The following is a 25,320-nucleotide window of genomic DNA, read 5'->3' on the forward strand; positions in this document are numbered from 1 at the left end:
CAGTAAAGTTCGCTGCATTTCACACATTGTAATTCAGGGCTAAATTTAGCCCAAAGTGAATATAGCTAGCAACTTTTTAGGACTATTTTGAGACATTCAAAGTTTCACTCTCTTACTCCCAGAAGGTTTGGATTACAGCTATTTCATACTTAGAAACGTCTCTATCTAGAAGAAACAGTAGTTTCCTTTCTCATTTCTGATGGGACAAAAGCCAACAAAGACTAGCTCATTCTCGTTTCTTATAAGCATCAGATCTTACACTAATGGCTTTGAATGGAAGACCACTGAACAAGAACAGAACAAGCAAACAAAAGAAAGACAACAAAGAACCAAAATCAAGCACGCACAACCCTCTACAGCAACAAAACAGTACAGCTAATACTTTCTCTTTGCCTATACACATTATGCTCACACACTACCACATAATTTAAGAACAAACGGATAATCCAGTTTAGATAACAACACACTAATGAAAAAAAAGCATGACAACACTGCATTTACAAAGGCCTTTTACAAAAGAATTACATTCAAATCCCTAAACTACTTAAAAGAGAGACTGAAATCATCAAGATACAAAAGTATTTAAAGATTTAACAGACTCTGTTCTAACACTTCCCATGCTACAACATTTCAAAGCAATTATGCTACCACACCTGATTTTAAAGGAAAAATTAGTAGATCATCAGAAACACTGAATGAAAACTGGATCACATCCAAAAGCAAGCTCCTGACACTGTGGATAGATTCAAAAATATTTTCACAAGCTTGGTCATATTAACAAAGCCACATGAACATATTGAACATTGCTCTTGAACAGTTTGTTGTTTGATTATTTGTTTTTAACAGAAAAAAGAAAGATCCTTAAAAAAAGATAATCCATAAACACTTCTTAGAGTATACTGCACTCATTGGATCAAGGAATGGAAAATAGAGTATATTTTTGTACAGTTCTTAAGTCAGATAACATTTCTAAAACAGAGAATTTTCTCCTTAATATATGTAGTCAGTAGTCCAACTAACTTAAACTAAGGTCAACAGAAAAGCTGTTTTACTTTGAACAGGTGCCAAGGTGTTTTTTGTTGTTTTATTTATAACAGAAATTAACTTTTCTCAGTCAATGTTATTTCACAAAGTTTGTTACCCTTATATCTAAGCTTAAGGTTAACTGATTAGAATAGATAATATAACGTGGACTGTAAAAATAAAATTCAATTTATTTTTGATTGCTTGTGTAAGTACTCCCTGAAAAAAGCTGATTTTTTTAAAACTTCCTATTTTCTTATATTTTTCATTATCGTTATTAGCGTGAAGGATGAAAAGCTTGATTTTATTCATATTCAAGACTTTGTCACATCAATTAAGTCTTCAACTAAAATGACCATCAGCCAATAAGAGATAACTACAACTAAAATATGAACAAAATACGCAGGTTAAAATTTCCTTTCTGTGCTAAGTCTCAGGGATTCAGATGGTCAGTGACTGTAATGGCCATTTTTAAGGACACAGCCTTCAGCACACCTGTAGTCGTTGGAAGTTGACGTTTCATTCCCTCATCATGGCATTCAAAAATAAATTTACACTGAGTACTTGCCCTAGACTTCAAATACATAGTATAAAATTCTGCTAGGAATTTTGCTCAGTTGCAACATGAAGTAGTGGGAATAATGAAAATGGGGGTCTGGGCTCTAAAAAGGACTGCTGTGGACAGGATACACCTGTTGTTCAATAAGATGGCCATGTAATGCACTGTTTCTGATCTTGAATGCAGATATTGGAACAGTCTCTCAAATTATTTGGAACAGGCCAGGCAGTGCTATTAGGCAGCTGGTAGACACAGATTCTTGATTGTGATGTTACAAATATCTACACAAGAAAATAAGTAAATACTTAAGAGCATGGTTTATGGATTTTAATTTATTTCCTGTGCATCTGTCTTGCTTCTGGGGTATCAGATTATCCTTAATTGTTTTTTGCAGCCTTTGTGAATATGTTTATCTTCTCTGTGATCTAGCTACATTTTCTGGTATTCTGAACTACTTATCTCAGTTCATCACAATGTAGCAAATAAACGTACTAGACATGGAAGGATGCAGTGATACTATCATTTCATGCTGGTATAATGCGTGACAGACTCCTTTTCTTTCAAGCTTTGATACTGATACCATAGCAGGAATTCTTACATAAACATAACGTTTACACTCGCTCCGGTGGAGTTTACTTTATTATTGAAGCAGAGGCTCTGGCTTAGTGTGTCAAACTTAAGGATCTTTAGAAGAAAACATGAAAAGCAAAAGGAAATTAGCCCTAATAAATGATATTTCCTACCTTATAAGCAAATGGGAAAATAGCAACAAACCTGTCATTAAAACAAAGAAAGAAAACCAAAACAGCTGCGCCTCCTATGCTTCATCTAAAAATTATGCTTAATTATAAGCAGGCAGAAATAAGCAAACCAGAAGAGCAACTTGGAATATTTAGTGGTTTGATACACTTTTGGACAGGGTACATTTCAGAAAGCTACAAATTCAGAATAGCTGCTTAAAGCTAAGCAACATCCTGCAGCATGAGATATTTCAAGCATATTAAAATATTTTTTTTTTCTAAAATAGCTTCTCCAACAACATAAGGAACATATAAAATAAATGCAGAAGTTACTAACTCTTTAGAAGTTCTATAACCCTCTAGCACATCCCTTGCTGCATGCAGGTTAAAAAACCTATGAACATACACATGAACATATGTGCATACATCTCAGTGAAGAATATAGTATGCAATTGAATATAAGCCTTACAATCTAAAAAGTGCTTTATCCATCAAGAGCAATTTACTCTGTGCATCATAGAAGGTTGCTCCTTTCTACTTAATTTACTAGATGTAATGATTCTTAAGTACGTCCTTGTATAATTCTTATTCTAAAGATTTTATACGGGATATTTATGCTTTTCATGGAACATTAACAAAATTACTTACCTTTCTTCCTGCTAAAAGCACGATTCATGTTGAAAATATGTCCAGTCAACTACGTTTCTGGGTTTGGTGGTGTTTTCCCCCCAACTTTAACCTGCAGAACGATACACACAAGAAAACAGAAATTACCATTATTATATTTGAAGTTAGCAAGTTATCTTTATATTAAAGACAATACAAATGATTTTAAAGATTCTGAAATAATGCAGAGAAATAAAAAAAAAAAAAAAAAAAAAAAAAGACATGCTTCGCTGAGGAATAAACTACAGAATGGGGAAGATTTATGTTTGAATGCTGTGTGGTACTTAATACAAGAAGACATTTCAAAGCTTTTTGTGCAGTTCTCACTGACATTTCAGAGATGGAGCAGGTGGTCTTATATGTGTACCCAAAGACAAATACTACACACAAATAGGTTGGAAAGAAAGCATTAAAATGGCTGTTGAGTCCAGAACTCCCTAAATTATTTGGTCCACATTTGCACTGCCCCATTGTGTGTCATTTCCGCTGTCAGATTATTTCAAGCTATGCTTTCATCTTCATGTGAGTTTGACGTTCAAAAAGATCACAACATAAAGTCTCCTCTTCACCTAGGGATTCAATGCTAAAAAGCTGCCTTCTATCAGTGTAACTACTTCCTTGCTCTGATTGCCTCAGGCTGTGTCCTTACAGGTATGTTGATCAGATCAAATTTGGAAAAGTCAAGTGTAAATATCAGCTACACGTGTTTGGGGCATAACAGAATTTGCAGTAAATTACATATTTCCTTCACATAAAAAGCACTGATAAACCCTTAGATTAGTCATAACACATTAGTAGAATTTTATTCTTGACCAATATTTTCCAGTCAAAAAAGAAAAAATCTATATTCCAAACCATCCCATTTTGTAATATTGATTTTTCTTTTTCAACTACAAAGATATTCTCTCCACTTCTTTCCATTCTGCTCAGATCATCCAGTCAAAAGCTGCACCTCTGCCCTTACTCTGTCCTGCTATAAAGGAATCGGTCAAAGAAAGAGAAAAGAATAAATCAAAGCACTTGGTATCAGATTCTCTCTGAAGTAAGCTAGAACATTAGTACTGCTTTGAATGAAGACAAAGTTACACCGGCATTTTAAAGACTAGCAGCAAGACAATGATGACAGATTTTTTTTATTATTATTTATTTAAGATACCTGATGCAACTCAAACACTTTTTGCGGTGTTTGCCTTATCTTTCAAATCATCACATCCAATACTAATTAAAGCAATTCTATCCTGATTTCCCAATATGTAGGTAGTTCATATTTTTCAGATTAGGACATGTGGGCAATTACTGCTACAAAAACTCTGCATTTTATTTTCTAATATCTGTGGTCTGGATTTTCTAATATCTTCTTTTCCATGCAGTACTGTAGGAATGAAGGAATGAACAAAGCAACATTTGCTTTTGGGAGAACATTTAGCAGTTAGTTTTTGTTTTACAAATTTTACTCAGCACTTAAGAAGGGAGAATAGGGTTAAATAAGAAAGTGTAGTTCCCATCTAGTTATTTGGAAGTAATGCCAAGAAGCTATCTGGATGTCAATCGACATTGTTGTTCTTGGGGAACAAAACTGGCAGCTCCAGTAACCCGTGAGAGTTTCACCCAAAGCTTCCCAGGCATGATGAGTTCTCCTTGCAGGGAAGGCCACCAAGTAGGAATTCAAGGGCTGCCATCAACATCATCCAACACGATCGAGTGAAAATGACAACAGATTTGGTTTTAAATGAATCAACAAGTGATGAAGTTAAGACCATACAAATTTCTGGTTTTCAAGCTGTAGCTGTACACATCTGAATAGGCACGTATGTATGCACACAGCCAGGCTGTTGGCTGGCCCATGGTTCTAGAGAACACCTTTAAAGTACTTTGTTTAATACAAATTGGAACTATGAACACTATTAAGGGGCAAGAGGGTGACATCCGACTGTTGTAAACAGCACTGGCAAGTTTTTGATCAGAAGAGAACAGTTATGGTTAGGTGTATCTGTGACACCTTTACTCACAATATTCCAACAGACAAATGAAACTAGTAAGACCAAGCAAGCTGCTCTCTGATTAGACAGTTTTTCTGGTACAGCATCATTTTGCTTCTCACAATGTGCAATGCACAAAGCTGCTGGAAGAAACTGAGTTGCAAAGCACTCTGCTAAGAGCTTACAAGGAAGCTAAAAGGAACACAGGTCAGAAAATCCCATGATGGTGGGACCCTCTGCAGATGGGAGAGTCCTTCCTGTGAGACCTTTTGTTTAAGAAAGGGTAAAACAGCTGTAGCAATCAGAGGCACCAGGGAATGGGCACGTGGACCAAAATACTTCATTACTCATCACATAGGAAGACACACCTATGTAAAGAATGTTTCTCCACCTTACTACGAGGAGTTTTCTTCAGCTTTGTCCAGAAACCAAACCCTTCTTGGAAAAACAAACTTGCACGTGATTGCACAAAATGATTAATTAGCAAAATATGAAGAGCTACAAATTAGGGAAATTTCAGGTTACTTCAGGTTATCTATATGGGGGCAGAAAGAAATGAGAGAGAGACAGAAAGGAGAGAGAAAAGGCTGAGAAAATATTTTCATTAAGCTAACACTAATAAAAATATAAATAACAGCCAAACATTCTGGGCATCACGGACGTGTTGTCAGTCTGAACAGCGATCATGTGGCATGGCAAGTTGAGTTTTAAAGCTGCCACAGCAAACCAAAACAGTGACAGAGGAAAATGAATGCCTTCATCTCCTTTTCCCTTTGTCTTCGCTGGCATTAAACCCTTACTTTTCATAGTGAGGAGCTTTTCACAGGGAGGAAGAAACTGCAAAATGGCAAGGGTTGCAAGGAAGTGGATTTGGTGACTGAGGTGTTTGCAGGTATGCAGTTTGGTGGGTGCAAAGGTGGTGAGGTTTGAAGCTGAAATCATCACCTCCGTAATTAGTTTTTATCACTAATGATAATGGCGGTTGCTGTCCTCTAAGCTTTGTGCAGCAAAGGAAGCAGAACAAAGGGAGGCAGTGGCAGACTTCCAGCACCGAACAGAAAACTGATCCGCCCTGGCTGCTGCAACCGCACCGAGGCTTCCACACAGACATCAGCACATGCCTGTGGGCTCCTTCTGAAATGCTGTGTGCTTTGCTGTGTTTTCTAAACTTAGACCTGTCTCAGACAAGCCAAGAGAGAGGCTACTTAGGAAAGGGCTGAAAAAACTACCCATGTAACTTGTGTCATTCCCACACAATAACTGGGCATTCCTTGGGATTTATTTGGGTTCCCCCCACCTCTCAGCCTTCAAATGATACACATTATAACGACTATCTGGGCTGAACCAGTTTATTGTATAGTTATTTTTCATTACATTTTTTTTTTATTTTTTTTTTTTAGTAAGACCTTGCTGAATACCCCCAACTTGTACCCACCTGCCTCCTTTAAAAATAAAAATAAGTCAAACCTGCCCCTTCCCTCTCAAACACACACAGATTGTAAATTTAGCCAAATTTAGCTTAGGACAAACTGTGGATTTGGATTCTTTTCTCAGACACCAGCCCTTTCAAACATATTGGATAATATTACTTAAAGAATGAAGCACAAAATGCTTTAAATCCTTTTTTTGAAAGGGCTGCAGCGCACAGGAATGTCTGATTCATTGACTCCCAATGAACCATAGGCTTATGAAGTTATTTCTGAAGGTAAGATGAGAAGGCTTGGAACGTAACAGCCAGAAAATTCTTGTGCTCAGTTAGACCACAACACTGTTCAAATATCCCAGTATGACATGTGGCATAATGATGGAAAATAGGCAGACATGGTGTGACAAGTAGCAAAACAGCAGGGAACGAGAACCCTCTTTTAGGGGCTCACCCTCCTTGTGTGACAGGCAAGAATAGTAACGCCTGAATCTGAAGGCTAAAAATGCTCCTCAAGCTTCCTGTTCACTCTGAGCTCCTGAAACCAGCAGGGCAGCGCAAGAACCACGCACGCACCATTTTTAAATCTCTCAGCCAATATAGGCCTGGTACCATTGTGACGATCCTTTTTTTCCTGCACAGCAAGAAATCTTTCAGAGCACAGGTAAAGCATTGCACATACAGCACGTCTGCTGGGGCTAGAGGAGTGTTCACAGAAAGTCCGAGGACAGTGTTTTGCTATGAATATAGACACCAAGAGCTAGGAACCAGAAAACATATGTGAAACCCATGCATTTCACACCAATTTCTGAGAAGTTCAGGCTTTTTACCACCCTGACCCTTCCACCCCCATTTCCTAAAAATAACCTCCTCTTTTCAATAGGAAAGGCTTTTCAAAAAGAAAATACAGATGACTAACAGGTGACAGGTGGATATCACCAAGACAGCTGGTAGCAACAACTACTCAGGCAAGATCAGCACTAAGTGTTGTTTCACAGCAACAAGAAATAAATCCCACTATTAAAGTACTTAGTGTAGCACTCTGAAGGAAACTTGTTCAAGTTTCAGTGCAAACACCAATAAATCCTCAGACCAGCTGCAAATTGCACAATATTATTAAGAAAAGAACACAGAAATACAAAATCTTTTTTTCCACAAAGTAGATCTAGATTTTAAAGCATTAAACAAGATAATTAATTTACAAAATATTGCATTTTTAGCAAATGCATTTGTAATCAAGTAATTTTTATCATTAGGCTGAAGTTTTACTAGTGGATTACATTACTCATGGAACAAACTGAAGTTGACACGCTACAAATGAAAGATGTAATTTTAAAACCAGGAATATTCCCTCCTTCCCAAACTTCCTACATTCTGCAAGAAAAATCGATACTCTTGTTTTGTTCCTTATGAGAGTACAATCCTAACGGGCTGCTAGGGAGCTTCCTTTTCCCTCAAATCCACCAGCTCCAGTGTCTAGAGAAACATGGTGAAATATTTCAGTCGTGTCAGCATATTTTTTTTCTGCTGTATGAGAACTTACAGATGTCGGATGCTTAGAGCCAGCGAAGCAGCTTCCTCCATGTTCCCTCACAAAGAACACAGTCACTTCCTTCTACATCCGAAAGAAACAGATGGCAAACATCTTGCTCACTTGAATACAAAGGGGTCAGTGTTTGATATCCCACCAGGCAACTGATCATCTATAGAGGATCTGAACAAGATTTTGGTCTTTTCCACCACCTTCAGACACAAAATGGATGGAGAGCTTGCAGAGCTTTGCCAGTGTTTTGTTTTTAGAAGCCGTGGAGTGCATTCAGTGCTGCTGTCCACCATGCATGGAAGAACGTACAACAGCTCTTCAAACAGTTCTGGTGGAAGGGATATGAGACCATCAAGGTTTTTGACTTGAAGCACGAGTAAGCCTCCAAAACTTTAGACTCAGTCCTGGCGTGGATGGATATGTACAGTTTAGAGAAATTATAGTGTCCTGATACTGAACATGGTCACTTCTATGTAGGCATCATCCCTGAAAGAGCTGATTGCTGCACACGCAGTCTAGAGAAGCTGTTTGTTTCATTACTAGCAGATTTATATATATATATGTTTTTTTTCAAACAACATCAAATTCACGTTAACCATCTACAATTTTTAAGGCTATATTTATTGCATTGATCACATGTTCACAATTATATTGTAATAAATGCCACTGAAAGGAAAGGCAGACACAGGAAGACTCATTAGGTATCTTAAGGTAATCTCCAAATGGATAAAACAGCTTTTATTTATTTTTTTTTTTTTTTGCTGTTGCACAGACCTCACAGTGCATACTAGATGTTTTCTCTGCTACAGTCCTTTCACTAGAAGCTCACGAGGCTTGCCACAATTTATTATTTCTATCCTACCACGTTGCTAATCACCCTTTCCCCAATAGCTCTGAACTATGATGTGACAGATGGGTTTGTAAGTCTTTAAATTCACTTTTTTTTTTTTTAATTATATTTTGTTTGTTTTAAGCATGCAAGATCAATGTGATCAATAACAGAAATTATTCACTTAGGGAAATGAGAAGTACATCCTAAAAACTGTTATAACCATGTCATAAAAAGGCAAAGACAACAACATTATTTAAACCTATTTACCCGTGGGATTTCAAATCCGTATTTTTACAAATTCTCTCATCTGCAGACCTTTGTTTAACCTCCCCTGCAAGGAGAGGAAGAAACGTGTGGAAATTTTAGGCCTACAGACCACTGTGTAATATATAGCATGTACATTTGCTTTCTTATCTTTTACAGTCTAGTTCCCATGATCACCTCCTCCTAGTGCTAAAAGTCACATTGAAAAAAGTCACTGCCTCGCAAGCTTCTAATAATTCATTTTCTCATACACAATTTATTAATAAATTATATACTTCTGAAATTATGACTTGCAAAAGCGTGTTTAAAAAGAAATCTGTCACTCACTTCACAAAGACTTTAAAAATTTGCAATACTGAACATGGATCCTTAATACGGAAGTCACTAGATTTCTCATTAATGGTAATGCATTCAGAATCATTAATTGCTTAGCCTCAAGGACAGCATTAAGTTGTGTTTATACAGATGGGTAAAACTTTATTAAGTGATTGTGACAGTTTTCAAAATTGAGAAGCAGTTGGCAATATCTATTTTGTCACTCTTACTAAATCAGTCTCAGAGCGAGTACCTCGAGAAGTAGATTATATTGTTTTTTAAGCAAAATAAATGTAACATGATAAAGCTTATCTATTTTACACCTTCCAATCACATTCTGTGGAGTCTCAGCATTCTGACAAGAATGTGATACGACGTTAAACAGCACAGATATGAAACTGACAGAAAAGCACAGAAACCCAAATCATATTTATGACAAATTAATCTCCTTATCCCCGCCTCATACAGCAGGTATGTTTAGGTAGTTCATTACAATGTGCGTTAAGGAGAAACATCCAGATTTTGCACACTGTTATGGTTACTATGGATCTTATTTCAGGATTTTGGATAAGTGATCCATCCTAGAGCAATTTAGCAGAAGTGATGAGAATTACCAAGATATATATTCTTCCATAATGGAATTTCCAAGCTAGCAAGGCTTAAATTTCTTCCATTCTCCTTACTAAGAGTGTTCTGTATCTTTTAACGCAGTTGGGACTTCGAAATGTGTAATTTTTTAAAATCTTGACAGGTCAGCAAGTTTAGACTCAAACTCGCATTGCAACTAAAACACAGAATTGCGCTGGCTGCTTGGGACCCTGAAGACACAGCTCCACCCCTGCTCCAGTTAGCTTCCACGTAGCTGAGACATACTGCAAATGTAATTCACAGTTCCAATAATCACAGTTTGGTCAGCTCTGCACAGAAAAGCCCAGTGAGGAATATTTAATATGTGGGGAAGAAAAAATGCCTTGTCTTGTCCTTCATGAAGCATATGAGAGTTGGACCATGATCCAAAGACCACTTCATAAAGCAGCTCCCTCTATAGGTAGGGCACCATTCTGTGCTGAGTCCTCAGAAACAGAGGAGAGAAACAAATACAGATCATTCTGTGATATACCCGGTGAAAATTTGGACAATTACTAAGAGCAGATTCAGTGACCGACCCCATAACTCAACTACTGGATACAAAGGGCAGAAAGGTGTGGGGGGGAAGTAGGTACCCATGCATGCCATATTTTCAAAGATAAAGTTTTATGTTTTTCTCTCGGTCTATGTCTTTGGGCCCAGTGACTAGAGTGCTAAACGCTGAAGCAGCAGAACCATGAGAGTTGCAGAGCACCTCAGCCCTTTCAGAAATTTAAGCTTTGATGCCAATGTTTCTAGAATTCAGCAATAGGGATTCACAGTGTACCAAACATGACTTTGAGTCCAATTTTTCAAGTATATTTGTGCAGGTGAAGAGGGAAAATGAATTGCACTTTAAATATATTAACAAATCTTTAAGGTCTTTAGGTAAGACATTACCACACATTTTTCCATCAAAACAAGAAACCACAGCAAAACCCCAGAAGATAACATGAACCTCTACGGCATCTAAGCACTTCACAAAGTGCTGCCACAGCAAACTAAATCTAGGATTCAGCTGTGGAAATAATAAAAACAGAACCCACAACATAAGACTGCACCCTGTGTCCAGCTGTTGCACCAAACTTCATGCTACTCTCACCTCCCCCTAACAGCAAATGTATTCACTGCACATTTCATGGAGCTTGCATAGCTGTTCAGATTACTTAAATCACTCACAGGACAAGTCCATACAAATAATACTAGTATTTGCCAATGACAGTTAAACTATTTGATGTTTTGGATGCTTACGTAAACAACTTCATGAACATTTCTTGCATACCGCTTTTCCAAAACACTTGAATTTCACTATATTGTCAAAGAATCAGCTATACAAGAGAGCAAACTGAGCATCCCTGTTTGTATTTATTTATTTAACAGAACTTTGTTTCAAAAGAAATAGCTAGGAGTACTGAAAAAGAACAAGCTGTGAAATCACAAAAGATAATGACTGAGAACTGGAGCAAGGCATGAGAACTTCTATATTCTGGAATAGCCATAACAGCACAGTGCTAAAAAATCCTGCTCAGAAACACATTTTCAGCTACAGTTTTCTGTGCTTTTCCAAAATCTGGTATGTTTTAATGGAAAAGTTATGTAAGAAGACTCAAGCAAAGCTGATCCCTTGGAAAGTGCATGAATATAAATGCATTTGCATATATGTGCACTTTAAACTGGATCACTGATGGCATGCGGACAAAAAGGACTTACTGAATTCTTATAAGCATGTTTAAAGATGAACAGCTTTTAAAACTAAAAACCTCTAAAAAGCTGTTGCAAAACAGCGTTTAGGTCACTCCTGAGAAAAACTCTACTTTTCGAAGAAGGAGTAAACACCATTCAACAATATTGATGTAAAACATGGAAACACAAATTTCATTATCTGAACTGAAAAATAGTCCTGTTATGGTTGGGGGGACAGAGATGAAAAATCAAATGACTAATTAGCAATTACCTTGAAAACTGAAAGCCTAAAGCATTATTTTAACTAGGAGAGAAAATTGCATGTGGAATTACTTACATGCCTTGATAAACTGGAAAGGAACTGAAGAGGAAATATCTTTGTCAGCTGGGAGTAATGGGAGACTAAGCACTACAGCTCATTTACGGACAGAAGTCCCAGTTCGGTCTTCCAAACCTCTGTCCTCGTTCCTCACTTCAATTATGGCACTGAGTGTGCAGCTAGTAATTTGGTTCTTGAGCTGCTTATATATATTTTCATAATTCCACTGAACAAATTGCTGTGCAAACTTAATCTCCCTTTTCTATTTCATCCAGAAATCTACCTCTCTGCTAGCTGCATTTCCAAATGTTTACCTTGCGGGCCACAATTCAATTTTTTTTTTTTTCCCCCCATTTTTTTTTTTTTTTTTTTTTTTTTTTTTAAAACTTTAACCACATATGCTTAGCCTTCCAGAAATTATTCCTAGTTTATCACTGGACTGTTTTACTGAAGAAAGCACGAGAACTATCAATACCAGCAATACCTCAAAAACTCTGTTATAAACAGAAACAGCAAGACTGTGCCCATTCAGAAAAGCACAATTACAATAGAAGCCAAATGAAAATATTTCTCTTACTTGATTGTCCTTCTGAAGGACAATATCATTGAAGCTACCAGTATAAGATATCTTTTTTTTTTTTTTTTTTTCAAGCAGCAAAACCTCTCCATGCTGCCACTGAAACCTGAATGATTTCAGCATCCTATTGACGCCGTTTAGTAGGTATTAACCTTTCAAATGTTACTGGCATCAAACCAGTGGGAAACAATGTATTTTGTAGTCTTTTCATTTGTAATACATATACACAACCAAACAATTGTACATAGTAAGTAGCCAGAAGGAAAAATAAGATTACAAAGCAACTTTAAAGTAAAACACATTATTCAACCTCTGGATTTCCTTCTGTAGAATTTCACAAGGTACCCCAATGCCCCCTGCACTGGGGAAAAAAATAAGAAAGGAGTGCAAAGTAATAAGCTGAATGCTTTATTATTTTTTTTTTTTTTTTTTAAAGCCAAAGCAATGCTGGAGTTAAAATTGGTGTAACAAAAGAAGGTAGTTGCTGGTAAACAATGGTGAAGCTGATTCTTCTCCTATAACGTTACTTAGCATTTATTATATCTTTTAACAAATAACGCAGAAGTATCCACTGGCATTAAGTAAAGTCTGTAAGTACCCCTATGGGATTATCATCATTTCATCTTGCAGATGGATAAAGACAGAGATAATACATGGCCTCCCAATGTCACTGAAAGAACTGGCAGCTGTAGTAAAAATGAGGTTTTGAATTCCACCTTCACATTTAATGATTTCTCTAAATTGAAAATACTCTCTAGCGCTCAGTCAGCCCTTTAAAATGAAGATATTTTCTCAACATAGTTTTATGGCAAGCTTAGGTGGTTCCTCTTAAAATTACATTACTACAGAACCAGAACACTTCTCAAAGAGATCTCACGATTATTTTGTTAGCCAATAGCTAAGCAGAAGTTTCAAAGCAGTTACAAGAGAAGAAAGATGGAATTACAGACAGGACAGAATGCTGGCCTCCACTAATTCTATATCCCCGTTCCTCATGTTGTGACCGAGAGCATAGCTAGCATCAACAAAGGAGGATGGATGGCACCCCTACCCTCACAGAACTGCTTTACCTATAGTAAAGCTGTGAATCACTGAATTGTGCATATTTGTGAAGTCACCATGGATTCCAGTGAACCTTTACTCTCCCCACTATTGGTTTCTTTTTCTGCTCACTGGTACTTTGTCTTTCAAATGGTCCTAGCTGGCCATCTGACCTTTATGAAATCTTTTGACATTGAGGGCACATCGTACTATTTCTTGCTGTTGCTCTGATGAACTGGAGCAAGTTCTTTGCCAAATGGTACTCTTACTTTTCATTTAAGAAATTTATACCCAAGGAGCTTCTCCTTCAACTGCCTGGAATAAAAGGAGAAGTGATTCACTGCCACACCTCAAACTCTGCTCAGCTATCTCATTACAGCTCTCTCACTAGGAAGCAGTCCTACATTTACCATACAATTTTCATGAGCTGTTTGTTACTGTCTGCATTCAATACAGTGAAACTTTGGGTTAGTTGTCATTTGATTGCTGTTGCATGACACTAAGGTGAGATCTTGTCTTCAAATAATTTGCCACTATCTTATTTAAAATGTCCACAGCCTTAAAACCTTTCAAGACTGGTCTAACTGCCTAGTACAAACTCAGGTCTGCAGCGTTACATAGCTTCCTCTCAAAAGGATGGTATTTGCTTTTCACGGATTTCTTTTTTTTTTTTTTTTTTTCTCTCCTGATAAAGAAAAGAAAATTTGAACAAATTTACAAACAACAAAATACACAAAGCTTTCCTATGCTTCTTCCCTAGTTTGCTTTGCATCAGATAAGCATTTTTACCCTGAACTTTAATACAAATATCACCCTAAACTATACCCCCAAACTCTCATTTACTAGTTGTTTTGTCTGTCTGGTTTTGCGTTTTGGCACTGTGTTCCTGTCTCTAGCACACAATAGATTCATTCACATGAAACCAAATCTTTCCTTTGCTTAGGGTGATGAACAACCTTGTTTATGACATTTACATCTATTGATTTGCCTGCTTTGTGACTATTCCACTACAATATGTTGATCAAATTTATTTAAACTGACAGTTAACTGCATTAGAAAAATCTGCACTTTACACCCAAAGTCAAAATGGTATTTTGTTTTCATTTATTTATTTTACCCACAGAGAGGACCATTCTTTAATATCTCTTTTTGCCTTCAAATCACAGAATGGTTTGGGTTGGAAGGGACCTTAAAGCCCACCCCGTTCCAACCCCCTGCCATGGGCAGGGACATCTCCCACCAGCTGCTCAAAGCCCCATCCAGCCTGGCCTCGGGCACTGCCAGGGATGGGGCAGCCACAGCTGCTCTGGGCACCCTGGGCCAGTGCTTCACCACCCCCTGAGTAAAGAATTTCTTCCTTATATCTGATCTAAAGCTAGCCTCTTTTAGTTTGAAACTACTGCCACTTGTCCTGTCAACTACACTCCCTGACAGAGTCCCTCCCCAGCTTTCCTGTAGGCTGCATTTAGGCCACTGTAAGGTGTGCTTGGAGCCTTCTCTTCTCCAGGCTGAACAACCCCAACTCCCTCAGCCTATCTTCACAGGAGAGGTGCTCCAGTCCCCTGATCATCCTCGTGGCCCTCCTCTGGACCTTCTCGAACAGGGCCATGCCCTTGTTTTGTTCAGGGCCCCAGGCCCCCAGTACTCCAGGTGGGCTCTAACAAGACCAAAGAGCCTTGCCTTTACAGTACCAGTTGCACATCAGTACTCCCAGACTCAAAAATTCAGTAACCAGATGGTATAGAAATTCATCACTGATAAATGGAAAGCTGCTAGCAGACACTGGTAATTATAAGGAGGGGAAATCGCAAGTTAATTTTGAGAACTTTTGTTATTCAGTAGACTTGTAGCTATCACACATCTGTGCATCTTCCTCTTCAGGATGAGTTAACAGGCTGCACTCCTGCTGTTGAAAAGATACCTATAAGTAGCATCAAAATTTGAGCACAAATTATCACCGCAAAGGCCAAGAACATGCTTCAAATGCTGTGATATCCACCACTAAACTCTATGCTGGATTTTAGTGCAGTCCAAGCAGTATAACAACTCAGTGTTGTGATATTTTCAAGTGCAAAGTCAGTTTCATCAGTTTAAAATCTAGGATGTAATTCCTCAAATCAAAGAAATAATATATATATTTTTTTATAGATAAACTTCATATATGGATATACATACATGTATATTAACTTGCTGTTAAATTTGTCTTTTAAGTTATGTGACCGAGTTGAAACATTAACAAATTACTACTTTCTCTCAAGGGTAAAATGCAGTGTTTTATCTTGTTTTTGTCATGAAAACAAATATATGCACAATTAACACTGCTTATCTCATGAACAGAGATTCACTAAACTGCAATAACACCTCAATCATTTGTCTAAGCTCAATGACTTCTACAAGCACAATGGATATGCCTTGGCTACCAGCTTATCTTAAATATCCATACAGCCGCCATTGTCATAGTATTTGACACCTCTTTTAATCACGTAGTAACAATCCACTAAATTTATACTTCAAAGCTACATTTTTAAATGCACAAGTAAAGACTGATGCTCTGGAGAACTCATTTCTCCTGCCATTTAGCTGTAAAAGTTAAAACACAGTGGGGAGAAGGCATTTAAACAGATATGTAAAAAATATACAGAATTAAGTGCTAGGAACAATATTCCTGGAAATATGCTCTGTGTTTCAAGAGGGCACCTTGATAACAGCGACATGAAACATGCCCATGTGCAGAGCACCCACATCAAACCATCACAGAGGTTTAGAAGCATATGCAAGCAAACACTAGTTTTAATTTTGAACAACATGGTGAGGGAGAGGAATAAAACAAAGTCATAAAACTGGCAGTTTTAGATTAACACCATTTATCAGGAGTCTGTTGAAATACAGCATGAATGACAAGTCACAAAATATACAGCATCTTCCTAATAAAAAATTGCAAAGCACTGAGCCGTGTCATTTATTCACAGGTAGAAGAGGACTCTTCCTAGATGTTCATAATACAGCACCCAGTGCCCCAGCAATGCCCACTAAAGGCAGAGGGGCAGTCAACCAGATACACTTTCTATAACTCTTACATATTAATAGCCCTCTATGGCAAAGTAAACACATTATAACAAAACACCGAGAGTCAAGTTTACAGCAATAAGTCTGCAAGAAGGATTCAATTCACCCAGGAAAATGAAACTTTCTTGAAAAGGAAGGAGATGAAAGCAGCATGTAGAAGAGGGACTGAGAAAAGCCCTGCTTGCTGCTACTGGAGATGAAAGTTAATAATGAATTATAAAATAGGTATGTTAATCTCCATTTTCTGATTGTAAACATTTCTTTAAGAATAATTATATTTGAATTGCTAAAAACTTTGTAGAGCGACCTTAACCATTTCTCAAAAAAAAAAAAAAAAAAAAAGTTAAAACCAGTAATATTTCATAACTGAGCTTTGATTTTATCTTATTTTACATCACCGAAACATCACCTATACGGTTATCAAGGACTGATTTTATTTCATTTCTTTTTTCTTCTTTTAAATAGACCAAAATGTAAGTGTTCCTGTCAAAGTGGATTATGCTTAAAATCTAGAAAGACTCAATTACATTCATTCAGATTTTTCCTCTCCATCTGGAATTCCAGTCACTTAAAAATCCAAAAAAGAGCGGTTAAGTACTATACATGTCTAGCAAGCTAATTAAGTTTTTAATTTATAATGGCTAATCATGTACCAAGTTTTTGAGCTGTACAGATTTACATAAACACCCTCAAATATGATGACCTAGGCTATCATTTACAGCCTAGATTATATCTAGGTGAAGCAAGACCCTAATCTTGCTTCATATTATTTTTCAGATATTCATAAATCTAGGTGGTGTTTGTAGTTTCAATCCAGGAGCAAGTAAAAATGTCCCATTTACAAAAAAAAAAAAAAAAAAAAAAAAAAAAAAAAGTTAATAAAATGAGGAAAGTAGGATACAGAACCACAGAAAGGCCACTTATAATGCACAAAAGACCTTGATTACACTTCGGGCAGCTCCAGCCTTTCTACTTCTGTGGTACAGCACACTTAAAGGTGAGGATGAAAAGGAAGCAACTTATTACAAATAATCCAAATGGGAAGAATAAAAGAGCATTTCTATAGTTCAAGTGACTGTAAAAGTCCAGCATCAAGCAGCCTGCTAACTTCTATTACATGATAAGCAAGTCTGCAAATCTTCCAACTCTGAAACTGAATTCCAGGCAGTGATTTATAAACATAAAACCTTATATAAACAAAGAACAAATAATGGAAAATGAATTACAATAAAGTACCTTGATTCTTAACAGGAATACTGCGTGTTTGTATGCTATATACATATGCACAGAGATATGGAATTTAATTCCTCCCCTATCTGAAGAGTGGACCAAATACAAACACAATTGCTCTTTTCGCTCTGGGAGGATATAAGCAATACAAAAGCTTTCATATTTGTTAAGAATTATATATTTAGGGAGAGAGATCTTAAAGTGATTTATAGAAGAAAATAGGAAGCAGCAACAGATGGCATATGGAAGCTTAGAGGAAAGTCTTTTTCAATTTCACGTATCATGTAACAGGTTTCAGATAAAAAATGAAATTACCTAACAAGTAAATGCAAAGCCACTGAACTGTTTACCACAGATGGACTGACTGGTTTGTAATTTAAGACTTTACCATGATTCAAAAGTACTGAAATTCGGTGATCAGGATTGTTTTGTTTTTCAAAAAATGACTGGGGGGTGTATGGAGGAGGGCTGGACAACTTCTCTGTCTGCATCTCTGCTACAGAGAATAAAATATGTTATTGAGTTGTCTCAGAAAACCATCCAAGCTGACCTCTGATACTTAGATTCATCTGTTTACTCCCAAAGAAAAGTCAACCTCTGTAATTTATTTAGTTATTTACTTTTGGTATATACAAAGGGGAGCAAACAACTCTGATGAGGACTTTCAATGGCAGAATATGGTTAGCCCAAGTCAGCACTTAGACATCTAATGGGCAAGCTACAGACATGGTCATTTCTTACAAACACACTTCAAGCAACAGTTGTTGCTTGCTTGCTGAAAGGGCGAGAATCACAAATGCAGTAACAAAACCCATTAATTTTGTTTCTTTGTTTGCTTTGTGGGGTCTTGTTTGTTTTTTGCTTGTTTGTTTTCAACACAGATTACATGTATTCAGGTTGCTGACAGCATTTTTGGAAACCACTTCAAAAGACCTTCTATTATCTAACCTATTCATTTTCTTTACACAGGAATCATACAGAGGACTTTGTACAGATCATATTTTTCATCTAATGAAAACCCTTGCCATTGCAATCAACATTTATAACATCAATGGAATACATAGTTATATATATGCTAGTTTCATTTTTTTTTTTTTTTCATTTTTAATTAAGTGTTTTTTGCAGATTACAAAGGAAGACAAAATAACTGTGTGTATAGCCATGACTATTAATCATTTTCTTTTTTTTTTTTTTTTTTCTTCTCTCAAGTATGGCCTTCATGAGCACAGTCAACTAAACACAGATTAAGCAACTTGGAAACAGAGCATGCAGAAACAGCTAGATTTTCCTGACGAGAGGCCAAGCAAAGCAATTTAGACGCAGGCTGTGTACCATCACTACATATAGCTACAGACTGACAAAACCAATTATTATTTCTAAATTCATGCTATGGAAGTCCTATTAACACTCCACATTCCCAGGACTGCCACACGCAAACATGGCAAAAATTACCCGGCACTAAAGCATAGCTTTGGTGGCCTTCTGGTTATGGTTATCAGTATTATAGCAAGTTAAGAAACCTAACTGTATTGCAGTATATTATCTAAAACTGATGATGGAAGTTGGTTTGAGCTACTGCATCAAACAAAGCTAGTGCAGCTGAACCCCAGGTACATCCTGCTCTACAGTCTGGGCCATACAACACAAGGAGGGCAGCTAGGGATGTTCTCTGAAGTCATGCTTCTGAATCCATCAGACCTTACCTCTAAGCACTTTAAGGTCTCCTGCATTTATACAGTGACTTACTCAACAAAATGCTAAAATGGTTTCTCAACACCATGATCAAGTTAGTTGGCTCTGTACTGTCAATACTATAAGGCTGAATGTTCAAATGCAGGAATGTTGCTCAATTGCTTCAAATACAAACTACAAGATTAAATAACAGGTATGAATCAAAGTCCAAGTTGCTCCTAACAGTATTATTGCAGCTTCTCATTCTTCTACGGCTCAGGTAGTTTTTAGGGAGAAAAAAATCACACAGGCAAGAGACTTCTACAATTTTCAATCTCTATCTCAGACTTACTTCAAAGTGCAGAAATAGGCAGTTACAACACCAGTGCAGTACTACAGACAGCGTGACTAACCAGCTCCGATCTCATAAGCTCATGCTTTTGAACACAACAGAAGCAGAACTAGATTTGAACAAGAGGCAAGCAGTGCAAACACACAATCATACCTTCCTGGATTCATGTGACAAATTTATGTGCAAGTATACGCTGACTTGGAAAAAAAGGGATTATTTGTGATTACATCCCCTCTCCAATACTGGCTGAAATTTTCATACACCTAACACCTGTGTATTTACACTTCTAAGCGCTGAATGGTTATCTGGCACCTTGCACTCACCCTAAAAAGAGCAGGCAGTAAAACAGCCATTAATTCTTTGCAATGACCTAACAAAGTTTTTGGCTATAGCAGTTATATCCCTGGCACCAGAAATGAAAGCTAGCTCTCTAACTTAAACTAGCCTCATGATCCTCTTTCTGGTAATATGAAATACCTCAGTTCATTTTTAATGTCTGGCACTTTGATCAGACTGCTAATTAAAGACACATTTCACTTCGGGTCATTTGCTTTCCCAACCAACCAACCTTTGATTGGGATGGACACACACTCCTCATTGTAAGGATTCATCAGCTAAAGATCAGAGGAACTACAGTTGTGCTCCCCCAACTTATTATTGCTCCTCAAAGGAAGACATAATAGAATAAATTACACCCAGGGCACCCCGGTGAGGAGAAAAGTCATGATTTGCCAGTAAATAGAAGGTTTCCCAAACCCAAAGCTTTCTTACACAGAGTTCCCTGTCAAGTAGGCAGAGATTTCTCTAGTTCAGCTTTCTCTCTCTCTCCTTCCCATGTGTGCAAAGCTCTTAAGTGCTGAGAATACTCAGAAATCTAAAACCACAAAGCAGACTAATGAGATAATAAAGCGAGGACTGATAAAAGCTATAGGTACTTCTGTAATTATGAATGGCATTGTTGTAAAACCTATACAGTGGCTGTTGTTAACTACAGAAAATTTACTGTGGAATGGATCATCTTGCTATACTTTTAGGAACTATCCAGATGTAAACATTGCAGGAGTTCAACCCAGCTAAAATGTAGAAGCCCAGCTGCTGACATTGCTGCATATCGGACAGGTTGTAAGGACCCATCACACCCTTTTTCATTTCTGACTGTTTTATTTTATTTCGAATAGAAAGTGTGTTTCTTTGCACTGATGCATGTTTTAAGTAAAAACTAACTTTATCAACTGCCCTCAGGAAAAGTCTGCACTAAGGCATAAAGCATCCCTAGCATTTCCTTAGTACTTGATATGAGATCGTAAAATAATTATAGATAAGATTTTTGCTGAATTTAGTTATCAGGCAAAGATAAAACACAAACTAGAACAAGAGTTCTCATGGAGTTCTGAGCTGTTGGTTTCCTTTCCCAGATCAAGTTCTACACCACAGCTAAAGGGCAGCTAAGCTCAGGTGCTGAGAAGTTGCTTACACTGCCATGCTTAGCACAGAAGTAAGCATACATTGCTTACAATTACAAACAATAGAGGTATGTTTTTTTTTTTTTTATATATTTTTTATTTTAAATTTTATATCTTTTTTAAGCAGTTGAAAGAAGCATAAAGGAAAGATGGAAGGCAGATAACATAACCTTCCTTTTCCAAAATTATCTGGAGTTCAGGATGCAGAGGAGATTTTTCTCTTTTCCTCCTGCCCCTACCATCTCAGAATATCCCATCTTTGAAGATTTCCAAGCATTTTGATGCTACAGACCTCTTCTACCACCTCCATTTCTGTCTTGCTTCTTTATCTGACAGCAGAGCAAGATGAGCATGAAGAACAAAAAAAACATTCAAAGTACAACTTAATATACATAGCAGAATATTACGTCACTCATTATAATACTACTTTAATCTTTACTAACACAACATTTCCAAAGGCCACCAGAAAGGTTTTCTATTGCACTAGTCCATACGTAAGCAAAAAGTAGCAAGCAGGGAGTATATTCTTGAACCACAGGAAACCAAAACCACTGAACAAGGTGTATTAATTACAAGCAATGCCAAAGTGCAGCAATAGCATAAATCATTTCATAGAGCATGAAGACACAGGTTTAATTAGAAGGATGTAAGTTAATAGTGTAAGTTAATAACAGTGACAAGGAAGAAAACAGAGAGAGGTGAAAGGGACACATGGAAAGTTAAATTGACCTGACAAATATGTATCATGTCACTGTAAGGAAGTTCAAAATGAAGCTCAGGAAATGGCCGAAGATTCTAGCCCTGAATATCACATCTGAACTTGCAGTTTAAGGCATTTCATGAATGAGAAAGGATTAGACACTGAGCCGTCATGCTGGAAAGAACGTGTGAGTGATCAGGTGGGACACCACTTCATTCCTTGTATCATGCACAAAGTCAACCAGATTATTCTGTTAGTTAAGTAAATTGCAGAGAATGGAGTAACCAATGCAGTAGGGCACCCAAAATCTTGATCAACTACATCAACTAGCTTCTGCAGTGTTAACACTTCTTAAACACAGGGCAGATCTTGGTATCGATGGAAACTTTCCTTTTATATGCAAGTCCTCAGCTACTATGATTATTTAAATTAACAGGGATAAAGCAGTTACAATTATATCTCAACTGTACCTTAAACTAAAGGGCAATTGCAGTCTGGCTTTACATATTATGTCAACAGGCACAGAAATGCACCCATTTCTTTTAAAAATTGCAAAAAGTTTGAGATAAAAAAGCTTTAAAATGACGTAACTGCTATGCTTTCAGAGATGCTAAAGCCTAATGCTGAACTAAAAATAAAAATCATATAACCTAGAAGCAAGATTAAAAAAGTATAATGGTCTATAAAGAAAAAAATAATTAGAAATATGGCAGAATCTTCACCACCTGTACAATTTCAGAAAAGTTTAATGATCCTCTAAAAAGGAGTGACTCTCTCCCAAACGGCAGGAGGACGCCTGTAATATAGGTGCTAAGAAGTAGCTCAAGGGAATAGGAATACCATGAAGCACACCTGGAAGCAATTTTGCAACTTGAACCATACCACAAGGGTACCACAGGCAATAGAGCCAACCAAGAACAAGCAGTGATGATACCAGCCCAGCTGTTTGGAAGAGACCCAGTGGGTGGTACGGTGACAGCCTGGCAGAAATAGCGGAGAGAAAACAGAGCTTTAAATAAACAGATCACAGCCAACACCGTGAAGCAGTCAGATTTTTACCGGTACACAGGAACTTGCTGTGTTCCCTAAATACTCCCCAGAAAACTCCCAGCGAGGCAAACACCTTGCAATTCACACTAGATTTCCCTGCTTTTCCTGTAGGCTTAAAGATCTACAGGGAAAATTTTCAAAATCCAGATTGTATAGATAACAACCTCACCCAACTATTTGAAAGCCAGCTTAATGTATTTTGCTCATTCTGTAACCACTATAGAAATGCAAAAATGGTTTTAATTGTTTTAAGGAAAAAAGCTTTTTAATGCATTTTAGCCATTCAAACACGTTTAGATCTGACATTACTATCAGCAATCATGTAAATAGTTCCACATTTGATGTAATGCACTCTTGGAGCAGTTGTGCTCCTTGCTGTCTTTTGTCCTGAAACACATATTCCCAGTTGTGCTGCCTTTCTCTTGCACTGGCACAAGCTCTCCTGCAAAGCAAACTGTCAGGGCAAAATCTGCGTTGAAGTTTTATCCTGCCACGTGTCAACAAGAAGCAAGGGCTCACAATAAGTGCTATAAATTGGAAGAAGAGCAGGACTGTCTCAGCCAGCTTCTACGCTGGCTTGCTACTGCAAGAACTGGAAACCACAGCACAAATGTACATAGAACTGTTTCAGTGCATAACCACCTTTCCTCAGGAGAAGTGGCAGTCACACTTCAGGGGTTGGGCCAAACCCACCAGGAAAGACATGAATCCACTTCATTTACCGCAGTCTACTTCCCCTGTGCAGCACTCTGAGATATCAGCTCAGCTTGGCAAAACCATTTTGATGCCAATATGAAAACAAATTCTCAGTATCTTATAGAAATTGTTTTAAGTAGCTAAAAGTCTCAGCACTAAGCTTACACAAAAAAATGCAAAACATCAGGAAATGGAAAAGTCAGAGTTCATTAGTTTGCTCTAAACACAAGACGACATTTTTACTATGCTAATTTATCTGAATGGGCCATTAAAGTATATGGGCGAATACAAGGTCTGGAAAAACAAATATTATGGCAACTTGGACGAAACAAAGCCTTTCCAATGAAAAACAAAATGGCAATTCTGTATTAAATTCAACTGTCATCTTAATCCTTCTTGAGATTTGAACTCCACCTGACTATTGAAAAAAGAACACGAGAGGCATTATTTGTCCCACTGGCTCCTCATGCAGGTCTCTAAAGAGCACTTAACCTAAACACTAATTATGGTATTACACTCTTGGACTTCAAGCATCTCAAATTCCACTTCAGGGTATTAGGCCAACTGCTGTTTAAATTATGTGTAAATTAGCTAAATCATGACCCTCCACTGGAAAGATCTGCCTTATAGATCATATCCTTAGGGAGTCGAATGCTGTAATGACAACTTACCACTGAGCTAATCAAGAATCAGAAAATGGAGTTACAATTAACTAAACCAGAGGCACTGGAAAAAAAATAAAAATCAATGGTGTTATCCAGCTGAACCAGGTCGTGCATACTAGAATCTCCCACCATTTGCTACTGTGGTACATTAGAGCTGTAACAAAAAGAAAAGTTAAACTCATGCTAAATAGCATAGGAATGTTGAAACATTTTTTTCAACTTCACTACAGTGAAGTTACAACTCCTTCACAATTTTGGAGTTTTTAAATCCTGTTATCAGTCAACATCAGATTTTGGTAATGTCAATGATTAAGGCTGGTAGTAAAGATTTCTCTGTACAAGTGTATGGATATTCTGTGTAATATCTGCTGTAACTGCAGTGCTACATTCTTCCTTTACTTACAATAAACGATGGATACTAAGTCTACACATACCTTTAGCAGTTCAAGGAGTCAATGTTCCTAAATTAAAGGACTTTTCACATAAAAACAGCTTTGTCTTTAAAATCCAAAAGTCCACATACTGTATAAGCCTGCTGCAAATCAGCAAAAGCTACACAAGAATTTGTATCTAAGCATCGTCAATAAATCAGTTTGAAGTAAATCTACATCTACAACGTGACTCTGTTTTGGACAGGAAATCAGTCCTATGAAGGACATTTGTCTGCAATGGGTCTGGCTTTGCCCCGTTTTGGAAGGGGAGAGCCAGTAGTCTTTCTCAAGGGCAGAGATAAAAGTAGAATCCAGCGCATGCATGGGGTAGATTTTGAGGTGCTGTTGTCAGAAAAAATAATATAAAGTAAAGTAAAAATATCTGATCTCCTTCCATTTGTTCCC

At 37.3% G+C, this 25,320-nt stretch overlaps 1 protein-coding gene across 8 annotated transcripts in view; it reads right to left on the bottom strand.

Moving 5' to 3' along the window:
• Nucleotides 1-25,320, bottom strand: part of GULP1 (GULP PTB domain containing engulfment adaptor 1) — a 152,208-nt gene that overhangs the window by 72,647 nt on the left and 54,241 nt on the right. For 7 of the 8 annotated variants that reach the window (XM_032190368.1, XM_032190367.1, XM_032190365.1 and 4 more), the window contains exon 2: nt 2,971-3,061. In XM_032190368.1, coding sequence (XP_032046259.1) covers nt 2,971-2,998 — 28 coding nt within the window. In that variant the 5' untranslated portion in view covers nt 2,999-3,061. Of the gene's footprint in view, nt 1-2,970; nt 3,062-7,933; nt 7,957-25,320 lie in introns of those variants that run through there. The other variant, XM_032190364.1, reaches the window with a different exon arrangement.

This window comes from Aythya fuligula, chromosome 6 (assembly GCF_009819795.1).
Source record: "Aythya fuligula isolate bAytFul2 chromosome 6, bAytFul2.pri, whole genome shotgun sequence".
Classification (NCBI taxonomy): Eukaryota; Metazoa; Chordata; class Aves; order Anseriformes; family Anatidae; genus Aythya; species Aythya fuligula.